The sequence below is a fragment of the Eschscholzia californica genome, unplaced genomic scaffold, assembly GCF_041429995.1.
Source record: "Eschscholzia californica isolate CP2 unplaced genomic scaffold, dmEscCali1.0.p SCAF_3, whole genome shotgun sequence".
In the NCBI taxonomy this organism is placed as follows: domain Eukaryota; kingdom Viridiplantae; phylum Streptophyta; class Magnoliopsida; order Ranunculales; family Papaveraceae; genus Eschscholzia; species Eschscholzia californica.
Genome location: NW_028238420.1, coordinates 64,720,974 through 64,743,847, shown reverse-complemented (window position 1 = coordinate 64,743,847; position 22,874 = coordinate 64,720,974). Strand labels below are relative to the sequence as shown.

General features: G+C 37.2%; 2 protein-coding genes and 1 pseudogene across 4 annotated transcripts; 1 reads left to right on the top strand and 2 right to left on the bottom strand.

Moving 5' to 3' along the window:
* Nucleotides 1–8,539: 8,539 nt before the first annotated feature.
* Nucleotides 8,540–11,954, bottom strand: LOC147553333 (protein kinase PVPK-1-like). Of its 2 annotated transcripts, XM_086664880.1 has the most exons (4): nt 11,190–11,676; nt 10,842–10,940; nt 9,865–10,699; nt 8,540–9,521 (listed from the first exon to the last, which is right to left on the bottom strand). In XM_086664880.1, the coding sequence occupies exons 3-4, from the start codon at nt 10,626–10,628 to the stop codon at nt 8,687–8,689; spliced, it is 1,599 nt and encodes a 532-aa protein (XP_086521006.1). In that variant the 5' UTR covers nt 10,629–10,699; nt 10,842–10,940; nt 11,190–11,676; the 3' UTR covers nt 8,540–8,686. The 2 variants fall into 2 exon arrangements, with proteins under 2 accessions (XP_086521006.1, XP_086521005.1); XM_086664879.1 differs by having other exon boundaries at nt 9,865–10,940; nt 11,190–11,954.
* Nucleotides 11,955–15,472: 3,518 nt separating this feature from the next.
* On the bottom strand, nt 15,473–21,306 carry LOC147553332 (ABC transporter B family member 26, chloroplastic-like). Of its 2 annotated transcripts, none has more exons than XM_086664877.1 (18): nt 20,531–21,306; nt 20,181–20,308; nt 19,749–19,791; nt 19,464–19,508; nt 19,229–19,351; nt 19,039–19,142; nt 18,849–18,903; nt 18,692–18,762; nt 18,411–18,513; nt 17,828–18,038; nt 17,354–17,427; nt 17,001–17,057; nt 16,852–16,926; nt 16,648–16,722; nt 16,280–16,561; nt 16,127–16,191; nt 15,984–16,044; nt 15,473–15,775 (listed from the first exon to the last, which is right to left on the bottom strand). In XM_086664877.1, exons 1-18 carry the CDS (start codon nt 20,981–20,983, stop codon nt 15,695–15,697), a joined length of 2,106 nt encoding a protein of 701 aa, XP_086521003.1. In that variant the 5' UTR covers nt 20,984–21,306; the 3' UTR covers nt 15,473–15,694. The 2 variants fall into 2 exon arrangements, with proteins under 2 accessions (XP_086521003.1, XP_086521004.1); XM_086664878.1 differs by having other exon boundaries at nt 20,170–20,308; nt 20,531–21,178.
* A 787-nt stretch (nt 21,307–22,093) lies between these two features.
* LOC147553331 (large ribosomal subunit protein uL15y pseudogene) lies at nt 22,094–22,762 on the top strand (annotated as a pseudogene).
* The last annotated feature ends 112 nt before the right edge of the window (nt 22,763–22,874 follow it).

The window sequence follows — 22,874 nt, the reverse complement described above, 5'->3', positions numbered from 1 at the left end:
AAATAAAATAATGAAGAAAACGAAGATTCTTGAATGAAACGATATTTGAAAAAACGAGTTTCGAGAACAAAATTTCTTCCATATTTTTTTAAAAGAAGCATTTAAAAATACTCAAATATATAATAAATCATAAAATTCTTATTAGTTGTCAAACAAACAAAAAAATATTACTTGAAATCATGAATCTGAATGACTCATAAATTCGCATAAATTCGCGGATTCATCATTCCGTTATTCACACGCACCATTAATGTATTCTTAAATTTAAAATAAAAGGTATTTATGTTTTGAATGTGTCTTTAGAACCCATGTCATGAAAATCCCATTTTTATTGATTTATTACTTTTTTTCTGGTTGGATAGATTAATCACTTAATACAAAGTGCGATGTTAATATACATCTAAATGTTGATTATACGTTAAATGTGAGGGTTTTTAGGTTGTTTTCTGTCCTTAATTTCCGTTTCACCTAGATGTTGTCTTTCGAAATTTCGATAATGCGGTCACTCTCAGACGTAACGCTAGGTTAATAGTAACTTTAAGTTATCTTTTTGTAGATATCTAATTTGGATGGGAAGAATCCAACCACACAAATAATCTTATTTTAAGTAACTTCAAATTCCTGTTACGATACAGGACATTAGGTTAAAATCATTAGGGTTAATTCCGTTTTGGCCCCCGATTTGTGACCAACTGGCCGTTTTGGCCCCGAATTGTGTCCGGCAGTTCGTTTTGGCCCCAAAAAATTCCTAAATGGCCCCAAATTTTTTCAACCTCCCAATTTTATCCCCATGGCATTTCTGTAATTATTATTTTTTTCTTTTTCTTTGTCCACCTCATCTAACAATCACCACATCACTCTGTCCACCTCACCCTTCTTCTCCGGCGAAAAGTTGCCGGCCGGAATAAAAAATTCCGGCCGGCCACCTTTACAAAAAAAAAAAAAAAAAATTTCTTCATTTCTCTCTCTTCTTCATCTCCTTCTTTCTCTCTCTTCTTAAATCTTCTTTATCTCTTCTTCCTCTCTCTCTCTAACCTCTCTCTCTAACCCCTCTCTCTCTCTAATCCGCCCCTTCGCCGGAATTATAGAGAGAAAGAGAGAGGGGTTAGAGAAAGAGAGGGGTTAGAGAGAGAGGGGTTAGAGAGAGAGAGAGAGGTTAGAGAGAGAGAGAGAGGGGTTAGAGAGAGAGGAAGAAGAGATAAAGAAGATGAAGAAGAGAGAGAAAGAAGGAGATGAAGAAGAGAGAGAAATGAAGAAATTTTTTTTTTTTTTTTTTTTTTTGGTAAAGGTGGCCGGCCGGAATTTTTTATTCCGGCCGGCAACTTTTCGCCGGAGAAGATGGGTGAGGTGGACAGAGTGATGTGGTGATTGTTAGATGAGGTGGACAAAGAAAAAGAAAAAAAATAATAATTACAGAAATGCCATGGGGGTAAAATTGGGAGGTTGAAAAAATTTGGGGCCATTTAGGAATTTTTTGGGGCCAAAACGAACTGCCGGACACAATTCGGGGCCAAAACGACCAGTTGGTCACAAATCGGAGGCCAAAACGGAATTAACCCAAATCATTAGCCAATCACACAATATAATGGTTATTTTATCATGTCAGTACATACTCGAAAAAGAAAACGTGGGCTAAAACCATCTTCTAAAGTAGTCGGTACGTACTGAAAAATATTCAATTTGTAGTTCAAAGTAGAAAGATCCATCGGTAAACAAATTATAATTAATTATGAAACTCTAGTAACATCTACCAGAATTTCATTATATCCATTGATCCTACTAATACCAAATAAATTCCATTGCTTAATAACTTAATACCAAACAATTTTCCATTAAGGAACTATACTCATCTAACTCAATTTTAGTTAAGATATGCATCCTAACCATCCAATGAGAGGCCGACAAACAGACGGTGTGGATTGTGGCACAATGCCAATAGAGTTTCACTCTGTCTGACCATATTTAACTGACAAAGTGAACTAACTTTGTTGGGTAACGTTACTTAAAACTGATGGCCCGATGGGTTTAAGCCCTTTCCGTTAGACATAATTGAGAAACTTCCAAATGATTTATGGAACCCCGGAACTTTGGGTCCCACTCGTGCAATCACCACAATCTAATTTTACAATCTTACCCCCATTGTCTTTTGTGTATTATCCAAAATGACCTTCCCACTGTTGACACGTGCCATCCACCTGAAGTCATACTTGTTCAAGCAATCATATGTTAGTGGGGACCACCACACTTTGTCGGCCCACCCCGAACCCGGCTAATGTCAGGTGTCAATCCGCCATGAGTGACATATACCCATCGGGCCGAAACGGGGTTCTAAACCGAGCTTTGTTAACCTACTTAGCCTGTTAGAGACAAAGGCACGCACCCCCTGATAGGGGTGGGATTTTGATCCGAAAATCCGGAACCCGCCCATGACTGTCCGAGTCCGAAGGGTTTGTGACCGTCCGATTTCCGAATCGGTCCGTACCCACCCGACCGAAAGAGCTTAAACGGACGGACGCGGGTACAAGTCCTTACCCAGTGATCCGACCTAGTCCGTCCGTTTATATAGTCCGCCCGGCCGATCCCGTCCATACCCGTCCGTTTATCCTACCCGTTATACCCGCCCGCATATATGATAATTTTAACCCTTTAGATTTGTAGGCTTAGCTACAACCATTAGAATTCAAGAGTAAAAATATATAATCCTAGAAATCACTTTTCTTAATCTTGTCTTCGCCTCTCTACTTCTCTAGTCTCTCTCTCTTCCAAAATCTCAATATCTCATTAGTAATCCAAGAATTCATAATACACCGATCCTAATCCATGAGAAGAAGAATATAACCAATCGTAATCCATGAGAAATCTCAATGATTATCTTTTAATTTTGTATTTAATTGCTTTTTGGAATTGTAAAGTGGGAGTTTAATTAGAAAGTTGTATTTAGCTACTAAATAGTTTTAATTTCGAATAAAAGATTCTTTATTTGGTCATTAGTGATCGGTGTCTGACCCGGTTTACCCGACCATCAAAACAATCACGGACGGACACTTTATGAGAGAAAAATCCGAAATGTCCGCCCGTTTTGTCCGGATGTCCGAGTGGACACTTAGGACTTGTGCCCGTTCTGCCCGGACCGGTTGAGTTCGTGTATGTTTCCCGCCTGTCCGGACCGATTCCCGCCCCTACCCCCCACCATGGGACGTGCAAGACCGGATCAACCCGGATTATGGAGCCGAGAATAAATGGAATTGACCTGCAACATGTGGGGGATGTAGCTCAAGCTGTTTTTTTTTTCTTCTTAGAAATCAATTACAATCTATGCTAGTCGTTATGAGGCATTGATACATCATGAAAAGATGTGGTGAGCACGATAACCGCCTAATTTAAACCATAATGAAAGAGGTCTAAAGCCCGACAACATGAAAGAGGCCAAGAGCCCGACAAATTATTATATTATTTACTACATATATTCCCAAAATACAGGGAATAAATTTTCATGGCAAACTTCTTCCACGAGATTTGATCCCACGACTTCGTGGACTTAAGAGGAGAGTCTAACCGCTGCACCAAAGGGTGGTGGACATGTGGCTCAAGTTTTTTTTTTTTTTTTTGGAATTGGCTTCTAGTCATTACAATGCCGTTGATACATCAAAGATGTGATAAGCACAGTAACTGCCAAATCAAACAAAAACAGGCCTAAAGCCCAACAAACTATGGCCTAAAGCAACTTCATTATTTATGCCCTAATAACCTCAAGTTTAATAATCCAGAAATTCTACCTTTTCTGAGGATTGAACCCGGGACCTCCAAAAGACTTTTGGAGTATATGTCAACACTTTAACCACTGGGACAACTTAAGTGTTGACTGTGGCTCAAGTTGTTAAGGAGTCGTTTTGCTCTGTTCTATGGATATGAAGGAAAGTAGTGTTAGGGGTGGAGTTCAAAACAGGTAGGCCCTTCATTACCCTGGACAGGCTAGAGCTTTTACCCACTTACAACTTATTTCATGGTAGGTTAGGGCATTGGGCAGAGCCGACACACAACAACGCTTGGTCGGATATCACAGATGTGAAACGGGGCTCAAGTGCACATCAAATGTGCACTTCTGGGTGAAGTGAAAAATACCCCGTATCACTCGTTTAAAAACTTCGGACGTGCCATTATTTATAAGTTGTGAAAAAATCATATGTTTTCTTATTTTATCAAGGTTTCACTGATTTCAGTAGACTCGTCGATTAAAAATTGGATAGAGAGAGAGAGAGAAAGAATTGACGGTTAAGTGAAGACATGTGGAGTAATAATAAGGCGACAACTTATCCAAAGAAATGGAGTGAGTATAGCTAAAATTCAATCAATGTAGTCAGAAATAATGTATCTACGTTCCTCACATACATTCCCCTTTTGTTTAGAGGGGTTGAGTCCATGATGGGTACCTTTCATTTCAAGGGATAGTATGTTATTATCTCTTTCTCTAATAAGGTTTTTTTGGCTGGTCCATATCAACCATTTATCTCCTTATCCTCACTTTAAGAGTGAGAAAATAATGCAACTTTCATCTATGATGTTCATGACTACTCAATGGAAACTATTTTAGCTAGATATATAATCTTTTAGCCCAATAGGGCTAGTACACCTGACTACATTCAATCATTTATGTGGTATTGTAAATGTCATTCAGTCGTTGATATTGTCCAACATTAAGTACCATCGTGTACACTTAGATTTTGTTTTTTGGTATATGTTATCAGAAACCCATTAGAATACGTCAACACCTTAGAATACTAGCTTCTCACTTATAACTCAGAAGTCTGAACATTCGACTAAGAGATACGGCCCAACCTTGACTTACTAGCTTCTCGTGTACCTTCTCCGCAATGACACCATCCATGTCAGTCCAACGTCTAGTAACATGACGGTATTGTCTCATTAGGAGTTTTACTCTTCTAGCACACGAACTGGTGCGGACATTCCGAAGTACTAGTCTCACATCCATTGTTCAAGGTCTAGGCACTCCCCTAAAGGACCGATCTATATGAACATTAGGTTAAACATATGAGCCAACTAAACAAGTATGTATGTGGATCCCAATAGGGTGCCAACTTCTTTCAGAAGCTAAACATATCATATGCAAAATGTTAGGTGATGGTGAGGAGGACGTTTTAGCTAGGTGGAGAATAGTCCATAGAGTTTTTTTTTTGTGGTGGTGGAAATCCACATCAATGACACTTTGGAACTTACCAAAATTGATAATCAAATAATTCGAATCGGTCCCTCTCATCAAGAAACCCTCATTCTTTGTCGAGTTCTATTCCACCCTTAGTAGACTCACACATGGCAATGACTAAGAATTTGTTTGATTCCAATTGGGTGGCAAGTGGTTAATCACACAACTTGCTCCAATCATATCTTAAATAACAGAGAAATAGTTGGGTACTAGTAAACCGTTGTTTGGCTAGTTATTCACTCAGACTAACCAGTGTAAGAAAATAGTTAAAGAGAATTAACAACAAGTTATCGGGCGCTCGTGAAAAACATCGATAATAGAAAATAATAATTGTAAAGACAGACAATCAAATACGATAACATGAATTGTTATATAAATATAATGGTTGTTTTTTTAGTACCAGTTAAAAGAAGTCGGTAAAATCATGAATGTTGGTACTAATTTTGGTTTGAAAGCAAAAAGTATACCCCACAACTACAACCTCAAACTATATTAAAGTAACTACCATCTTAGCTTAAACAACTAAGAAATGGTATGCACATGTAAAATAGAATTCCATTAACATTAGGCTATCTATTAGTACTAGTGAGGGGCTTTCTCAACTCTCAAGAGAAAGCAACTTTGAGAGTGGAGGGCAATCCTCAAGAGTTGGGGAGTCCTATACTAAACTAATTTAGTATCTGTTTTTAAGCTCTGCTTAATATATGTTTTTATATCATTTCCTACTAAACTTTTAGATAAATATTGTGCTAAATAAGATCTCTTCCATAGAATCTTAATTAGACAATAGGGTCCCATATGCATTGAATTCCAAGGGATTGGGGATGCTTTGCTAAGGAAAGGATGAAGATATTCACATTTTGATTCTTGAAAAACAAAAGAGGACCACCCAAACAACCACCTTAACCACCTCTCTCTCTCTCTCTCTCTCTTCTCTTCTCTTTCACTCTCTCTCCTTGGTGGATCACACTCACGAGTGGTCCTATCTCATCACTATATCTTTGGCTCCTCTTTCTTTGGCGATTCTATGCACTTTTTATCTTTTAAGTTCAACATTCAATCTTTCAACAAAGAAAGGAAAAGAAAAGTTCAACATTCAAAGATTTCAATTATACATGACTTAAAAAAGAACTTAGGACCATTTTCATCTATCCTTGCCTTTATCTCACCCTTACTCTTTCCCATGTAATTTGGATCACTTGCCATGATACCCTTTTCTTTTATTGGCATTTGATGTTACGTTCAAAAGATTAATTCCAAATTTCAATGAGATCTAACTCATATGTCATATAAACGGAACCAGGTCAGCTGACGAGTTGATGAGGCAACAACTTTACTTACTTCTAGGTTTTGTTCCGTCAGATTCAATCCCACATTTCAGAATGTCTAAGGATGCTTCTAAATGTAGATGGTATAAGATTGTTTGTTAATTTGGTTATTAGAATACAAAAAAAAAAACGTTACAAACGTTAACTTTCTGAACTAACAAATAGATGTCGATAAGTTTTTCTTAAGCATCTAAACGTGTATGTGAGAGAAAGGAAATAACAATAAAAATACAAATATAGAAAAGCTTTTGTCAAGTGCTCTACTTTAGGTGGTGTTGCATTCCAAATCAACCTTCTAGGGTAGGACTTGAAAACACCACACAAGTCATTTTGGTGGGATCATACTAGTGATCAATCTACTACTAATATTTGTTGTACCCCAGTCGCTTGCCTATATTTCCCTACATAACCACCTCCTTATAAGTTATAAACCTCAGAATCACAAATTTATGAGCTTGCTCTCTTTAACAAGTAGGCCATAACAGGATTCTCAGGAGTCCAATCAAATACTAACATTATTAGAGAGAAAGTCAGTGAGGGTACCGAATATGAGCAATTTTCTCCATCTGGAATCTTATGTCCGACTCGGCCTAAACACTGATGTAGATTTAAACTACGCAGTTGAAAATGTTTTCATATTTTGGAGGGACGGTAACTGTTATGACGAAAAACAAGCAACCAAGAATATTAACAAAAAAACAATCAATCGCACAGATTTACGTAATTCAGTTTGTGAGACTTACTCCACAACAAACAATGGCGCGATGATTTCCGCTATGAATGAAGAACGAGGTTTTTTTTACACAGATTACAAGATATCTCTAGGGTTTCAGTTTATATAGCGCAATGAAAACCCTAATCCCATCGACTCACCTATACCTTTTACATTGCTACCCGCTTTAATATAAGGCTTGCCTCCCACATCCTTCTAACAAAGATCAGGCGTGCTCTAAAGATCAGACCTGCTAAGCTAATCCAAAAATAACTTGGCTCAAGTTTGATGTCAATCTTAAGCACAATATCTTGTTTTTCTAAATAACAAGATCTAATTCTGCTCTTCGCAGTAGAGAAATGGACAGTCTTGAATATATCGCGCTAGAGTTTGTTTAAGTCATGTCATGATATTATCTTTTTTTTCGGAAGACGATAACGATTTACGTAAGTCGTGATAATATGCAAATGATACATCATAGATGTGATAAGCTTGATAATCGCCCACTCAAACACTAATAACACCGGGCCTATAGCCCAACAAGACAATGACCTGAAGCCCAACACCATTAAGTATACCCTAATAATCCCAATTCAAATAACCAAAGATTCCACCTTCTCTGGGATTCGAACCTGGGACCTCCAGGGCTTTCTGGAGTTTATGTCAACTTGGGCTACCAACTGTTAAGACTCGTGATATCATCTTTATGATCTTGCTATTGGTCCTCCCTTATCTAGGGCAACAATATTAAGGGGAACCCACTAGTGATCCAATGGGCTAATCTAACTAGGGGCTGTAGTTAAGGCCCATTAGGGAAAGGTAGCTCATTATCTTTACAACCCAACCAACCTAAATTGTGTCCTAGGAAGTTAGGTTGCCTAAAAATGGAAGCCCGCTTGAAACTATTATTTCTACTGAACTGAAACTTCTCAATGAAACAAAAATGATGAGAGAAGTCGAAAAGGCAAGACTGAAATTTGAGAAATGGCCTCTAAATGACAGCCGTTGATTGTATTTTTGGCGGACTTCGGTCTGCCTTTTTCGCCTTCTCAATCACTGTTATAAATGAAATTCTTGGGCTCAAACAATTGAAGAGCAACCATAAGGTTTGCACAAACTTGAGTTGCTTCAGCTTTTTGTACAAACACAGGCAATTAATATATGCTAGTTTTGGGATTGTTCAATAATTTGTCTCTTAGGTTAATTTTCTGCATGTGTTTATCGGATCGTTCAAAACAACATGAGCAACTTAACATTGAATACAAAAGAAAACGGAGGTGAAAAAACAACACTTCTCATTATTTAGAGGAACAACAATATCTGATATCTTCTTGCCATGGGAAAAAAACACCATTCTTCTAATTGAATACAAAAGAAAACGGAGGAAGAACAAGATAGACAAACAAAAAGCAAGAACCCGAAAAACTAAAAGAAATCGATATCTAAGTAATTACCTGACGGCTTTACGTCAACAACAGGTACATTATCTTGTTTTGGTGCTTTTGGCATCTCGGTGATGAAGGGCTTTGGCACCTCGGGTGGACTAGTACTCCGGATTAACGCCCAATTCACGCTCTGAAAGAATGGATGTTGCCTAATCTCAGTAGCTCCACGTCTATGTGCAAGGCGTTGTTGTGGGTCTTTCACAAGCAAACCTCTAATCAAGTCCCGAGCGGCAAAGCTGACACTTGGTGATTCCGGAAATCTGAGAGGTTGTCCGACTACATTTAACAAAGTAGCACGATTTCCACCACCTTTAAACGGAGTCACCCCGTATAAAAGTTCAAAGAGGAAAATCCCAAACATCCACCAATCAACGGCACTACCATGTCCCTCGCCTTTGATGATTTCTGGAGCTAAGTACTCGTGTGTACCCACGAAAGACATTGATCGAGCATCTGTGGGTTCTGCTATGAGCTCGGGACGTGCAGTTACTTGATGAAAGGCTTCGCTCTTTGGCTTGTCTTTCTTATCTTTCTTGGATTTCCTCGATAGAAATCGTGGCATAAAACATGTGGGTTGAATGCAAGAAGGTTGAATCACACAACTAGCATCCCCACTATCTGGTTGAGAGAAGTAAGTAGATTTTGATGATCTGACCAGAGTTGGGCACACTGCACACGTCAAAGAAAGATCGAAATCTGAAAGCATTATATGACCGTCGTCTCTTACTAAAACATTCTCTGGTTTAAGGTCCCTGTAAATGATTCCGAGCATATGTAGGTATTCCAATGCTAGTAGAACCTCTGCCACATAAAACCTGCATCATGATTAATTTTAGATGTTAATTCACCAAGCCGAACATCGTGAAAATTCTATAATAGTGTGTATATGTCCATCTTACGAGCAAGGAAGGAAATGGGGAGGTCCTAATTTTTGTGGTCCATCTCTCGCATTTGTACTCACGGAATGTACTCTAATAAAATCACACTCTGATTTCCTTACTGAAAGAAAACTTCTACAATGTTCGAGCAGGACTCAAATTGACCGAAAATCATTAAATAGTTGTATAACGTAAATACATACTAGCCCAAGAAGTTATTGTTCAATTCTATAAAATTTTCTACCCTATCACTGAAAGAAATAGGATAAAGGGAATATACCTAGCTGCATGTTCCGAAAATCGCTTCCCCGGTTGTCTTTGTCGAAGTGCATGAAGATCACCACCAGGACAGAACTCCATGACCAAGCAAGAGAACTTTTCGGTTTCAAAGTGTGTATACAAAGTGGGAAGAAAAGGATGATCTAGAGTCTGTAATATTTCTCTTTCTGTCTGAGCTCTCACAAGCTTCTTCCGACTTGCTAAAGCGACTTTATCCATAACTTTCATGGCGAAATAGGTTCTTGTCCCAGTTAACTCAGATAAATAAACAGTACCTATATCTCCACCACCCAATCTCTTCAAAATCCTAAAATGATTCAATCCTAAATACCCATCTTGAGATCGAATAACTTGCATCGCTTCACATCTCGAATCATTCGCCCTATGCGGTTTGTTCATTGCATTGCTAATACTACTAGAGTTGCTGTCTTCACTAACATCACTACTAGTACTTCCTCTGCAAATACTACTCTTCCCACTCTCCACAAAATCACCCGAATTACTAACTTTAGCACTTTCACCCGATTCATCGTAGCAACTACTAGGATTCTTTTCATGGCTGACAAACGAATTCGACCCTAATTCGAAATTCAGCTCCTCAGATGCTTCTTCCTTGGGTAGCTCTGAAACTGAATCCTCAAGCTTCATTGAGCAAATCGAATTGATTCCCGATTCGGATAATTCATCAATAACAAAATCCGAAATATGATCTTCTTTAGCTATATTATTAGTATCAAGATCATTAGAACTACCCTTAACTTCCATTTCCTCCTTAATTGAACTACAAGATTTACTTATTGAATTGGGTATTTCTTCAATTTGGAGATGATCATGACCTTCCATGGGAGACCCACAAGAAGCAGAAGAAAGATTACTATTAGTTAGAGAAGTAGATGAAGAAGAAGAATCAGAAGACATGTTCCAAGAACTATATCCACTTTCAAGTAACTCTCTTGAGAAATTAGAAGGAGGAAGTACCACCAAACTATGATCTAATTGAGAGCATACACTTTTTGGAGAAGTCACTGGGGATAATCTCAAAGTTGTTGCCATTTATCACAGTATTCTCAACTCAAACTGAAAGATAAATTACAACCCACCAAATCAGATTACTTATAGAAATAAAAATCTTAAAGAGAGAGAAATCATTTATTAAAAGATCCTCTCCTAGATTCTTAATAATGTTAATAGTACACTAAAATTCCACAAATTTTGTCAGCCAAATAATCAAACACTTAATAAACATAAACAACAACAATTTCAATCAATCTAGACATTAGACAGAGAGAGATAAGATGATCCATAAAAATTGCATCTTTTTTGTACCTGAGAGAATGTATGTCTAGATGAAGCAGAGTGGGGTGATTTTCTTCCTTGATTGGGTTCTAAAAGCAATTAAAAATCATGGGTATTTTCATGGATGAAGGGGAAATCTCAATTTGAGAGTGACCCACTTCTTCACTAGTTCCTAGAGAGAGAGAAAGAGGGTTGAACTCAAGAATTTGTAGGCATGTTTAGAGAGAGAGGATAGAGAAAATAATAGAGTGCCCAGCAATTTTGCATCTCCCTTATTAGTAGTACTAAGAAATGAAAATTAAAGAGTGATAACAGATCAGAAACAAGAAGCACAAGTCCCCAATTCTTTTATATTTGGATAAACCAACATTAAGAGAGAGAGAGAGAGATAGAGAGACTAAAGAAAGAAAAGGAAAAGGGAGGTTCTTTCTTTATCTTTCTCTTTCAGTCTCTCTGGTTTTTGATGTTTGGATTTCTTATATTCCTTTGAGAAAATCTTTTTTGTTTTTTGCATTTCTTTTTGTGATAATGGATGTACATTATGTACTAGTGAATTGGCAAACTACTAAACTATAGCCCCACATCTCGTAGGGAAATATTTTTTTTGGTGATTTTAGATTATGTCTGTCACTTGCTAAATAACAAATTTTTTTTGTAAGATCATTACATACATAGATACATAATGGATATAAATCTGCTCAATAACTACTACGATCTCAAAGATATCTTTGACCTAAAGGCAATATAGAAATCGAAGAGTGAATACCCAACGTCTCATCAAAAAAAAAAAAAAAAGTGACTACCCAACCACTAAGCTAATTGACCACTATCTAAATGACAATTATATTCTAAATAGACTTGTAATGCGTTCAAGTTGTTGATTAATAGTTAAACGTTATGATCAATATGCAAGGGGTCAAGAGTTCAAAACCTTCCTTAAGCACTATTAGGCTTTTGCTTCCTTTTAACTCTACTGGAGGCTTTCGAAATATTTGGGCCGACACTGTTTACAACCTAAAAGGTTTAAAATTCCCACGTACTTTATGTATTTGAAAAAACTAAACATAGTTGAGTTGGATTACTACAAACTTAACAAATACAAGGTCTATCCACTCAAGAGGTCGAGAGTTCAAAACCTTCCTTAAGCACTATTAGACTTTTACTTATTCTTTTTAACTCTATTGGGGGGCTTTCGAAATATTTGGACCAACACGGTTCACAACCTAAAAGATTTAAAATTTATAGGTATTTTATGTATTTGAAAAAACAAAATATAATCGAATTGAATGACTACAAACTTAAAAAATACAAGGTCTATATCCACTGATAGTTCAATGAGTTATGCACTACCCTAGAACTATGTCCCAAGGTTCGGATTCCGTTCTTAAAGAATCACTACAATCTACCCTTTTAAATTATCTCTTCTAAGATATAGTATAAATAAAATTGCATAATTGCCTTGAGGGTTTCTTAATTGATTTGATGAATTGTATGGCCCATTTATGTGAATTCAATCTTCATGTTGTATTGTCAAGATGTAATTTGATGCATTTCAACAAAAAAAAAAAAAGATGTAATTTGATGCAATAATCCATGTCAAAAGGACAAAGGTGAGGAATGAGGTGGATGAGGGAGAAAGTGAAGAGAGAGAAAGAGATGAAAGTTAGAGAGAGAAAGAGACCATGGTTGTAGTTCAAGTGGCAGACCCAAAGACAAGAACCCTTTTCGTCCACTCCTTCTTCCACCCTACGACACCACAACTCATATTTTTTAGTCCTATTCCCAACTAACCATTCCTTTCTTTTCCTTTTCTCATAAGACCTGGAAAAGCTCAAACTTTGCCCAATTCTTATATTTATACATTTCTTTGTTTTCCTTTTTCTTCCCTAAAAAAACTAAATTTCATTAAGTAACCGATATAAGCACTAGGCGGTAATGCTAAGCTAGTTTTATGCCAAGAAAAATTGGTCGGACGGTATCGTGTGTTGTTTCTTCAATGAAGAGAGGAGAGTTTGATCCTGCTAAAGAGTCAACGAGAGAGTCATATAATAATTATCTTAGCAGTAGAGGAGACTGTGGACAGAAAAACGGAAAAGTAAGTATAACTGGCTTGAAAAATTTCTTTAACAGGACTTACACGATGACGTGGTTGTCTGAAATGAAAAATGAACATGTCAGATCATCAGATAGGTCATGCACCCTACAATCTGTACTTTCATGAGATCGAACCTAAGACTTCTGTATTGCGAGATAGACACACTACCCACTGGGGATCAGCTGTTAGGAAGATGGTCATAATTGAGATATATAAAACAAAGGGAGATTTTATAGGGCCCCCTCATTTTTGTTAAAAGGCCCCCCTCAATGATAATTTGCCAAGTAAAATGGTTCATGGGGAGGCCTTTTAACAAAATTGGGGAGGCCGTATAAAACTTCTCTTAAACAAATTGAACTTAATAATCATTTTCCAAGCTTGGATTGGGAGGAATAGGCACGTGTGAGGAGCTAAATAGCAATTATGAGTGCACGTACATACTAACATGTGAGATTTGTATCCTATGCCTGGCGCACTTTAATAAAATGCGCCATTCGAGTATTTCGCATTTCCGGCTGTCGTATACATATTTTGCTGTAACGTACTATTGGTGCATCGTGTATGTGTTGATAACTCACCAACTTCCACGTGCCTCCATTCAATGATACTGCCCACTAACATCAGTGTCTGGGCTTGTTAATTGGGCCGAAACCCACCTCCAATAATGAAAGGCCCAACCATATTTTCACCCTCACATCTCATTGATCGATAATGATAGTCGAATGAAACATATGGGCCTACAAAGATGGAGTCGATATTTTTTATCCAAAATTGGTAAATTGAACTCCGGTCTCGGGTATACTCAGTTGAGCTATTTACACAGTATCAATCTAACTGAACTAGGTTTCACTGTGATCAATATTTCTACCCATTTGGAGCGTATTTTATAGATTTTTTAGATAGAAAATTGTCTTGTTATAAGTTTGACACGAATAATCTTAAAACAGGCGACATCCTGCATGTTATATGGGAGGTCGAAAACATTTGAGGGTCATGAGGCCAACCCTACCTTAGTGGCCTCTAGTAGAACAATAAGACCCATTATTTTTCTCGATCCAGACAAAGATTTATCAACAACTTTCATGCAATGAAGTAGGAGTCTAGGTAAACCAATGTTACAATGTTTGGTTAAGTAAACTAGGCTTGTACTGTTTTAGTCATATATAAGTTCCTCTTGAGCTACATCATGTGTAAGTTACATACAAATATTACAATCGAATATAAGATTGAAAGCAAACAAAATAAAATTATTTAAAGAATATCGAATATTCAATTATATCCGATAAGATTCAATTCGTGGCCAACCCAATTCAACATTTTTCTTTTTCTTTTCTTTATTTCTTTTGGTGCTCCTTTGCCACAAAATTATATATATATATATATATGGATTTGGGGGCAAATGTGTAGTTATAAGGTTGGGCATGTGATAGGTTGGAAAGGGTAGGGACAAACATATCTCACATTTACACACACATCACTAATTTCCTTTTCCCTTTTCTACGACCAATCACATGGTTGATTAAGTCATCCATTTCATTGGGGAGACAATGACAATTACTAGACACTAGAAACCTTTGTCCCCAACCTCATTGCCATTCGATGCTCCTCGATATTCACATTATGAAACACTAAATACGTTATCCTATAGTATCAAATTTCCATGATAATGATGAGAAATTGTGGGAGAGAGGGGAGGCGGTGGTTATGATAAAGTGGGTCATCCATTTTTTGAGTTTGTGCACATATTATTAGATCATTAAAGGTTTAAATTTAGGTTTTTTTTTATATATGTGAATGTACAATTCATTCATTCATTAGGGAATACTACCATCACCACTTTTATCTCTTGTCAGGATAGAGCCGACTATAGAGTATTAGTGGTTCTTCTCCTTTGCTTGTAAGGTCTTTCGATGGCGCCGACTATAGAGTATTAGTGGTGGTTCTCCTTTGCTTGTAAGGTCTTTCGATGGCGTAAGAGTCTTTCGATACAATCGATAAGAAGAGAGGCGAGCGGAGAAAGATAGAGAGAGAAAGTATGGGCTTTGGGAGCTGGGAATTCGATTAGAAAGACTTGACAAGTTACAAGATGGATTGCCATGAAAAAAGTCAATTTGGTCAAACTAGATTGACTAATTTGGCCGAAAAGTCTTCCTTTTAAATAGAAGAGAAACTTACAGGAAACATCAACATATGCCATATAATGGCCATCGACCATCAATTTTAAAGAATATTAATCTATTTTAAAATTGTATAGATATCTTTAATGATTATATGATCATGTTAGGTTTTAAGAAGATTGTATAGAACAATTCTTGTTTATGGGTTGTGTTTATACAAGAGCTTGAGTTTCACTATAGAAATCGTTTTGATAAGTGAGGCTGTTTCATCCTAAAAACGTCGTGAAACAAACCTCGTTTGTGTTCAAAAATCTTTTTCAGGATCATGGCAGAGCATCGGCTTGTCTACTGCTTAATCTTGCATATAATCCATCCTTCTCTAGTAGCTCCATGTGCTCGCCCATCTGCATATTTAGGTTTGTTTCAAACTAAAGTCCATCTTCCCATTTTAAGTTTCAAAAGCCCAAGACTAGAACAAAACCAAAATTTCACAGGGTAATGGTGGTTTCGTGACGCCCACTTTGGTTGGATGGTAACACACTAACACGTATGGTTCTCCACTACAGATAACAAAATTTCGAATCTTACTGTTTCAAAAATAATTTGACATACCTCGACAATTCTACCACCGTTCATCACTACGATCCTATCAGCAGCTTGTATTGTTGATAGTCTGCAAATTAAGAGCGTCATTATCGATCCTCCAACTTGAGCATAACATGCCACTAGAAGAATAAATTACTTGAAGTGATTACCTATGTGCAATGATAATGACAGTTCTTCCCGACTTGGAGTCGTTTCGCACAGAACGAAGGACGCCCTAAAAGCAAAAATAATGCATTTGAAGCATTTTATATAAGTGGGTCGTACTAATAATGTTTGAAATGTTGATTAGTAAAGTTATTAACCTTTATATTATGTTCGCTCTCGGCATCAAGTGCACTAGTAGCTTCATCGAGAACCAAAATTGATGGATCCCGAAGAATAGCCCTAGCGATGGCAATTCTTTGCTTTTGTCCTCCACTAAGTAGATCATCATCCACAATAGTTTGATAACCATCTGGAAGAGACATGATGAAGTCGTGCGCATAAGCCTGTTTAGCTGCTAACACGACATCATCTTCTGTGATATCACGGCTGCATCCATATCTTATATTGGAACTTATATCCATCCGGAATAGGCGTGGTTCCTGCTTGAAAATGTAATAATTAGAGAAAAACAATCCTACTGAATTTTTCAGTTAACTTCAGGTATAGGTAAAGTGCACGTCACAACCTGTCCGACAAAACCAATTTTCCCTCTAAGCCACTTTATGTCCAACTCTTTGAGAGGATAGCCGTCGATTAGTATCTGCAGTTAAGACAGCAACTAGAGTTAGGGCTAGTACCATTTTTTGACAGAATCTTGATAGAACTAGTGGGTATTAGCTGAAGAGGAGAAACGAGATAGATCAACATTACAAGTATTAGATGATCATACCTGCCCATCAGTTGGCTCATACAGTCGAAGAAGGAGACTAACTATGGTGCTTTTACCACTACCACTAAGACCAACCTGATATAAGTTAGAAAGAACACTTATGTCCTGAACTTGGGTAATGGTGTAAATAGAAGATAGATTTTTCTTACAAGTGCGACCACTTCATTTGGGCGTATTGACATATTGATATTTTGTAGAACGGGTGCCTGCACAAATGCCATAAAATTGAAAAGGATGTATCCATCCACCTTAGAGTAGATTCAAATGACTTCATGTGTAAGAGTGACTTCCACTAATACAGTAATATTATCAAGTAAACATTCTCAAGTGAAAAGATGCAATAGAGCTAAACTTTTCTGCTTGATGAGCAATTTTTTGTTAAGTGAAGTACAGGGGAATAACTTTCTTTCAACAAAGCTTTTGTAGCTTGCTAGCCCCAGTGACACGAGGACACGGATATTCTGTTCAAAGATATTATGTTGGAGGAGGGAACATGACATACCGTTGCTCTCGATGGATAGTGAAAGGATACATTCACAAACTCGATACGTCCCATCAGCCTTTGCAGTTTCACTCCTATACGAGAATGTCATTCTGAAATGGTTAGATTTCATAAAACCTATCATCTGTAAATCCATTTGATAGATATACATACTCAACGAAAACCATTCTAAAGAAGAGATCCAAGAAACTAAGTCTTCGCTAATTGCATTAAATGTTCAACCAATCTTTCCAATGCCTCTTTACCACATTCAAAAAGTTAATATATATTTGCATACTGAATTAGAAGAATGTGATCAATAAGATTACAAATATTCACGAGATCCTGATCCATGAGACACTTCCAGCTAATCAGAACTTGACACTATAAAGCAACAAGTTAAAATCCTAAAGGCCGACAGCATGACAGTGCTAATTTCATTATTAATTTAGAAAATAGTAGCAATTTGACTCAAGATTTTGGTTAAGTACTTGCCTTCAGATAAGAATTGGCCACTAGGCGAGAGATCCATCAGTTGGAACACCTTTTCACTTGCCCCAACAGACTGCATTAAAGACGACAAATTGTCTCCCACCCACCATGTTGCATAGATCAACCATTCACAGTACAATATGAACTTTGTAAGCTGCTCTGCCGTTATACGACCAGCAACAATAGAAGTTCCTCCAACTAGCACAGCAATTACCTAAAATGTTTAAATAAAGAAAAATAAACTTGCCCGCTCATATAGGAAACATGTTGATCCAACACTAAGTAGTTTCCCCTTCATATATTGACTACTTGATTTTTTTTGTTTGTTTGCCACGTGCTTACTTGCTACTTAATTTACTTGTGTTTGTATACCTATATATGTAGTAAGCTATGTAAAATATTTACCTTTTTGTATATAGTGTTTTATTCAGATTTTTCCGAAATCAAGGTTATGCCTGTACTTTCTTGAGGGTAGCGGCATTTACAATTAGAAATTCTGACATTGTATATTTATAACTAAGAGAGGATAATCGATATAAAAATGTGATAAAGCGATGGCTTGGAAAGCCTAAGAGAAGATCCATACCTGTGTGGAATGATAAAGGGTATTGAAGCTCAGAGTCCAAAACCCATATGCCACACTTTGCCGCAAGCTTGTATCAGCTATTTTCTTCAGCCATTTATAGTATCTATCCACGCCACACGAAGAAAAATTACAGGTTTGTCAAAACCAGATATAGTTACGATCCATGCATGCTTTTACGTGAGTTTGCTTGAGAAGTTGCTTATTTAGCGGTTTGTAAACTTTGTATTTCAAGGAGACGACGTGAGCGATGAAATAGACTTTACAAAATTGGCAGTTATTACCTTCCAATTTCTTGTTTCTCTGTCCCATACACTCGAACAGTTCTCATTAAGGAAAGCGTCTCTTGTGCGACCTTAAACGAACATAAAATGCTTAGGCAGTAATACAGAAACATCAAGATTAAAAATTTACTTAAGCATTTTTGAGATTTGATGATACTTCATTTGCACAAGCAGTGTGTTCTTGGGTTGCTTTTGCAGCCTTCTTCTGGTACCTATCCAGGAAGGCACGTATCAAATCAGTTATCAATTATAAGCAACAGTTGAAGCACGTAAGAAAAACTTAACCAAGCATAGGAAAGGGAAAACTAGTAAGCATATGAAACTAGCAAAATTTTAGAAATTCTTACCGGCCATATATCAGCATGATCACTGCAAGAGTAGAGCTTATCGCCAACGTAGTAAGTGCAAGAGGCCATGACAAAATAAACAAATAAATCAATGCACCTGTGCCCTGGAAATTGAGAATAAGAGAGTATTACAATTCCAATTTTATGCATATGAACACACCAAAGTATGTCGACGAGTAGGGAAGACAACCTGAAGAAGGTTCCTTAAAATCATATTGAGATCATTTCCAATGACACGAGATACTTGCTGACAATCAGACCCCAACCTACTTGTCAAATCACCTACTGTTTCTGCGTCGAAAAAGGATATATCCTATAAAGAGGCGAGATAGACAAGTTACATATGAAATAATGACCAAGAAATCTAGTACGGTTCAGTCCAAGGGAGACACAGAAACAAAAATAATAGAAAAGTTAATAACAACCTGAAAAAGGATGGCCGAATACAGTGTTTCTCTCATACGTTTAACCTGCAATATGTAATTGTCTAAAATAAGCAATTTAATTTGCTGAGGAATTCCAGAAATTGAACCATTATTTGTTTTTGAAGTGGACAATATCATTCAGGAACTATATTTGGCAGGAAAGACATGAATCAACCAAGCTGTGAACTTTGTAATGTCAAAAACACGGCAGACATAAGAAACGGAGAAAGAACAAAGAAAACCTATTTGAACAAAGACATCTGGAATACATTATAAGGGACTCACCAGGATCATATTTGCAATGGTAAAACAGCAACCACGTAGACCACTGGGTTTCACACAAAAAGAGTTTGTAGTCAGCTCATACTCCGTACCATCTATCCATTTGTTTCAAATGCCTAAGCCTACTATTCCTAACAAACATGACCTATACATGGAAATGGAGATAGATTGAATTGTAATTACTTAGTTGCATACTCTCACTCAAGGATTCAACGAACATTACCCTTCGGGTACCCAAGTGGCTAAGCAGCAGAAAAGAAGTTCCGATAGGCTCATAAACAGAAACCGGAACGAACATTTGGGGTTCAAGTACAATTCAGACTAAAATGAGGAAATGCTAAACTTTACTAGTATTTGAAAGTTAAATCATGCTTTCTTAATCTAAACTTTAACAAGTGAAAGTAAAGGGAGAGTTTGATCATACAAGATCTTGACCTGCATATTCCGGAAGTGACGGACAACACAACTAGCAGACGGGCATTCCTATGAAACACCACCGTCTCGCCACTCTGTGCCGAAAATATAGATGCTGCTAAAAAATGTGGGATAGAAATCTCCGAAAGCTACAAAAACAAAAATCAAGTCAACAACACTAGAGGTTTTTGAGATTCAAAAGGAGACAACTTTAGAATGAACAGATTAGCAGTTCCACACATACTAATCAGTATTAATAAGTTTTCCCCTAATTTTCCTAAACCCTAATCAAATTGAACAATGGGTAATTAATTGAGAATGAATAGAAACAAGTAAGTAATTTAGGGGGTAAAGAGAGAAAGAGAACGAACAGCAGCAAGAATAAGAGCAGCAAAAGCAGTAAAGATAACCCATTTATCATTAGCAACCAATTCCCACATTCGATGAAGAGCACTAATAACAGTTACAGGTTTAGCATATTGAATAACTGGAATTTTATCATTAGTTAATTTCCACCAATCTCCACCTGGTAAAATCGATTGAATAAACAAAACCAATTTATGTAATTTATCTTCTTCCTCTTCTTGTTGTTTTTGATTTTGGAAAGAGAAACCATTGACTGAAGCTGAAGATGAAGATTTTGGAGTAATGGGTGAGAATGAATTGAGGGTTCTTCTGATGGGAGTAAAAAGAAGATGAGGGAAATTGGGGTTTGTGTTGATGGTGAAAAAATGGGGTTTTTTGGTGGGAAGGAGTAGTTGGTGGTGGTGATGACGATATGAGAAATGAGAGGGAAGAGGAGATAAAGGGGAGAAGAGAGACATGTGTATGTACTTTGAGTGAGCCCCCCACACTGAATTCTGCAAATGCAACACAACTGTTTGTTGCAGATAAACCAGAGAGATAGTTTGAGAGAGAGAGAGAGAGAGAGAGAGAGAGAGAGAGGTGTTAGTTGTTTGAAAGAATGTAATCTACATGTGATGGGAGTGGGTAAATAATGTAAGTATATACACAAACTTATCAATTCTAAATTGGGTGGATGGTCTTTCAACAAAAAAATATTGGGTGGATGGATCAACCTTCACGACTGTCAATGAAATTTTAGAATTTTATGCTTTTTAAGTAGGTCGCTATAAAAAGAGTGTATAATCATTTGGAACGACCAGACTTCACCGACTTAAGATGAGTTTACGTTACGGTGAAATCAACTGAATTATTTTATTGAACAAGGCTTGCGTTCCATTAGAAATCTGTTTGTGGGATGAGAGAAAAATCAAATGCTTCCCCAAGGATAGATGTTGAAAATAATAGAGGAAAGGACTCGCGTGGAGGCAAGTGGGATGACTGATTCAACAGTAATGTTCCAATACAAGACGTGGTAGTCAAATGTGGTCCCTCATTGATTGTTCCTCTCTCATATGTGGTGTATGGGTTGCTAATTCGATTAATAGTCTTTCTCTTCACCAGTTTTAGTAGCAATCGGGACTAATGATGGACACTCAGAAGATTAGCAGCTTCTAGGTCATCATTCGACCACAAGAGACAATAACACCTCAATCTTCTTGGAGTTGTCTTATCTATCTAATATGGGGGGTACGATCTGCCTAATAGTTCATTTTTTCCACCATTTGTTGTGACAACAAAGACTAATGGTGGAGACTCAAACGAGTAACAACTCCTCTCTGACAACCACATCCATTGCTTTCATTTTTTGAGTATTTTGTGGGAATTGTATTGTATTGAAGAAAAACGTGGTCATAGACAAGTAAAAAAAAGCAAAAGCTTGCTGGTTGGGCTTGGGGTTTGCAAAAGTGGGTTCCTCTTATAACTTCCCACGATCTTAAGAGAAGACCAATAACTAAAGGCCTAAGTTGAGGAGGCCCATCAAGCAAACCAGGAAAAAAAGAGTGCCACAAAAACCTAGGGAGGGATAAATCCCTCTCAAACCCTAGCATTTCATTTTTGCCGCTCCAGTAGAGGAGGAGGAGGAGGAGAGAGACGCCTTAGACTAGAGCGAGAGAAACTAGAGAGAGATCAAAGATGACAACTGGACTAAAGAAGAATAGGAAGAAGAGAGGTCACGTCAGTGCCGGACATGGACGTATCGGAAAACATCGAAAGCATCCCGGAGGTCGTGGTAACGCCGGAGGTATGCATCATCACCGGATCTTATTTGATAAGTACCACCCTGGTTACTTTGGGAAAGTGGGTATGAGGTATTTCCACAAACTTCGTAACAAATTCTTTTGCCCAATTGTTAATGTTGAAAAACTATGGTCTATGATTCCTCAAGATGTCAAAGATAAAGCAAACCCTAATAATGTCCCTGTTATTGATGTTACTCAATTTGGGTATTTTAAAGTATTGGGTAAAGGAGTTTTGCCTCAATCTCAACCAATAGTTGTTAAAGCTAAACTTATTTCCAAGGTTGCTGAGAAAAAGATTAAGGAAGCTGGCGGTGCCGTTGTTCTTACTGCTTAGGGTTTTCGTATTTCAATTTGGCTTGGTAATTAGGGTTTCAAAGTTTGGATCTTTAATGTTTTCATATTAGAAAAATTCTGTTATGGGTTTATTCATGATAATATGAAACTTCATTTTGCTTATGTTTGATTTATATTACACTATATCTGTCTTGTTTGAATTGCTTAATGTGATATTATCAATTGTTTTTGTGCTTTATATGAGTGCATTATGACGGTGATTATGGTCTTTGTA

What these genes read in the sequence shown, in the direction of transcription:
- LOC147553333 (XM_086664879.1), bottom strand. Translation starts at nt 10,916, where the DNA reads ATGGCAACAACTTTGAGATTATCCCCAGTGACTTCTCCAAAAAGTGTA. An exon ending in TTTTCGGAACATGCAGCTAG is followed by an intron (nt 9,522 to 9,864) that starts GTATATTCCCTT and finishes ATCATGATGCAG; the next exon opens with GTTTTATGTGGCAGAGGTTC.
- LOC147553332 (XM_086664877.1), bottom strand. Translation starts at nt 20,983, where the DNA reads ATGTCTCTCTTCTCCCCTTTATCTCCTCTTCCCTCTCATTTCTCATAT. An exon ending in ATTCGGCCATCCTTTTTCAG is followed by an intron (nt 19,352 to 19,463) that starts GTTGTTATTAAC and finishes GCCTCTTTATAG; the next exon opens with GATATATCCTTTTTCGACGC. An exon ending in AAATTGGTTTTGTCGGACAG is followed by an intron (nt 16,562 to 16,647) that starts GTTGTGACGTGC and finishes ATTTTCAAGCAG; the next exon opens with GAACCACGCCTATTCCGGAT.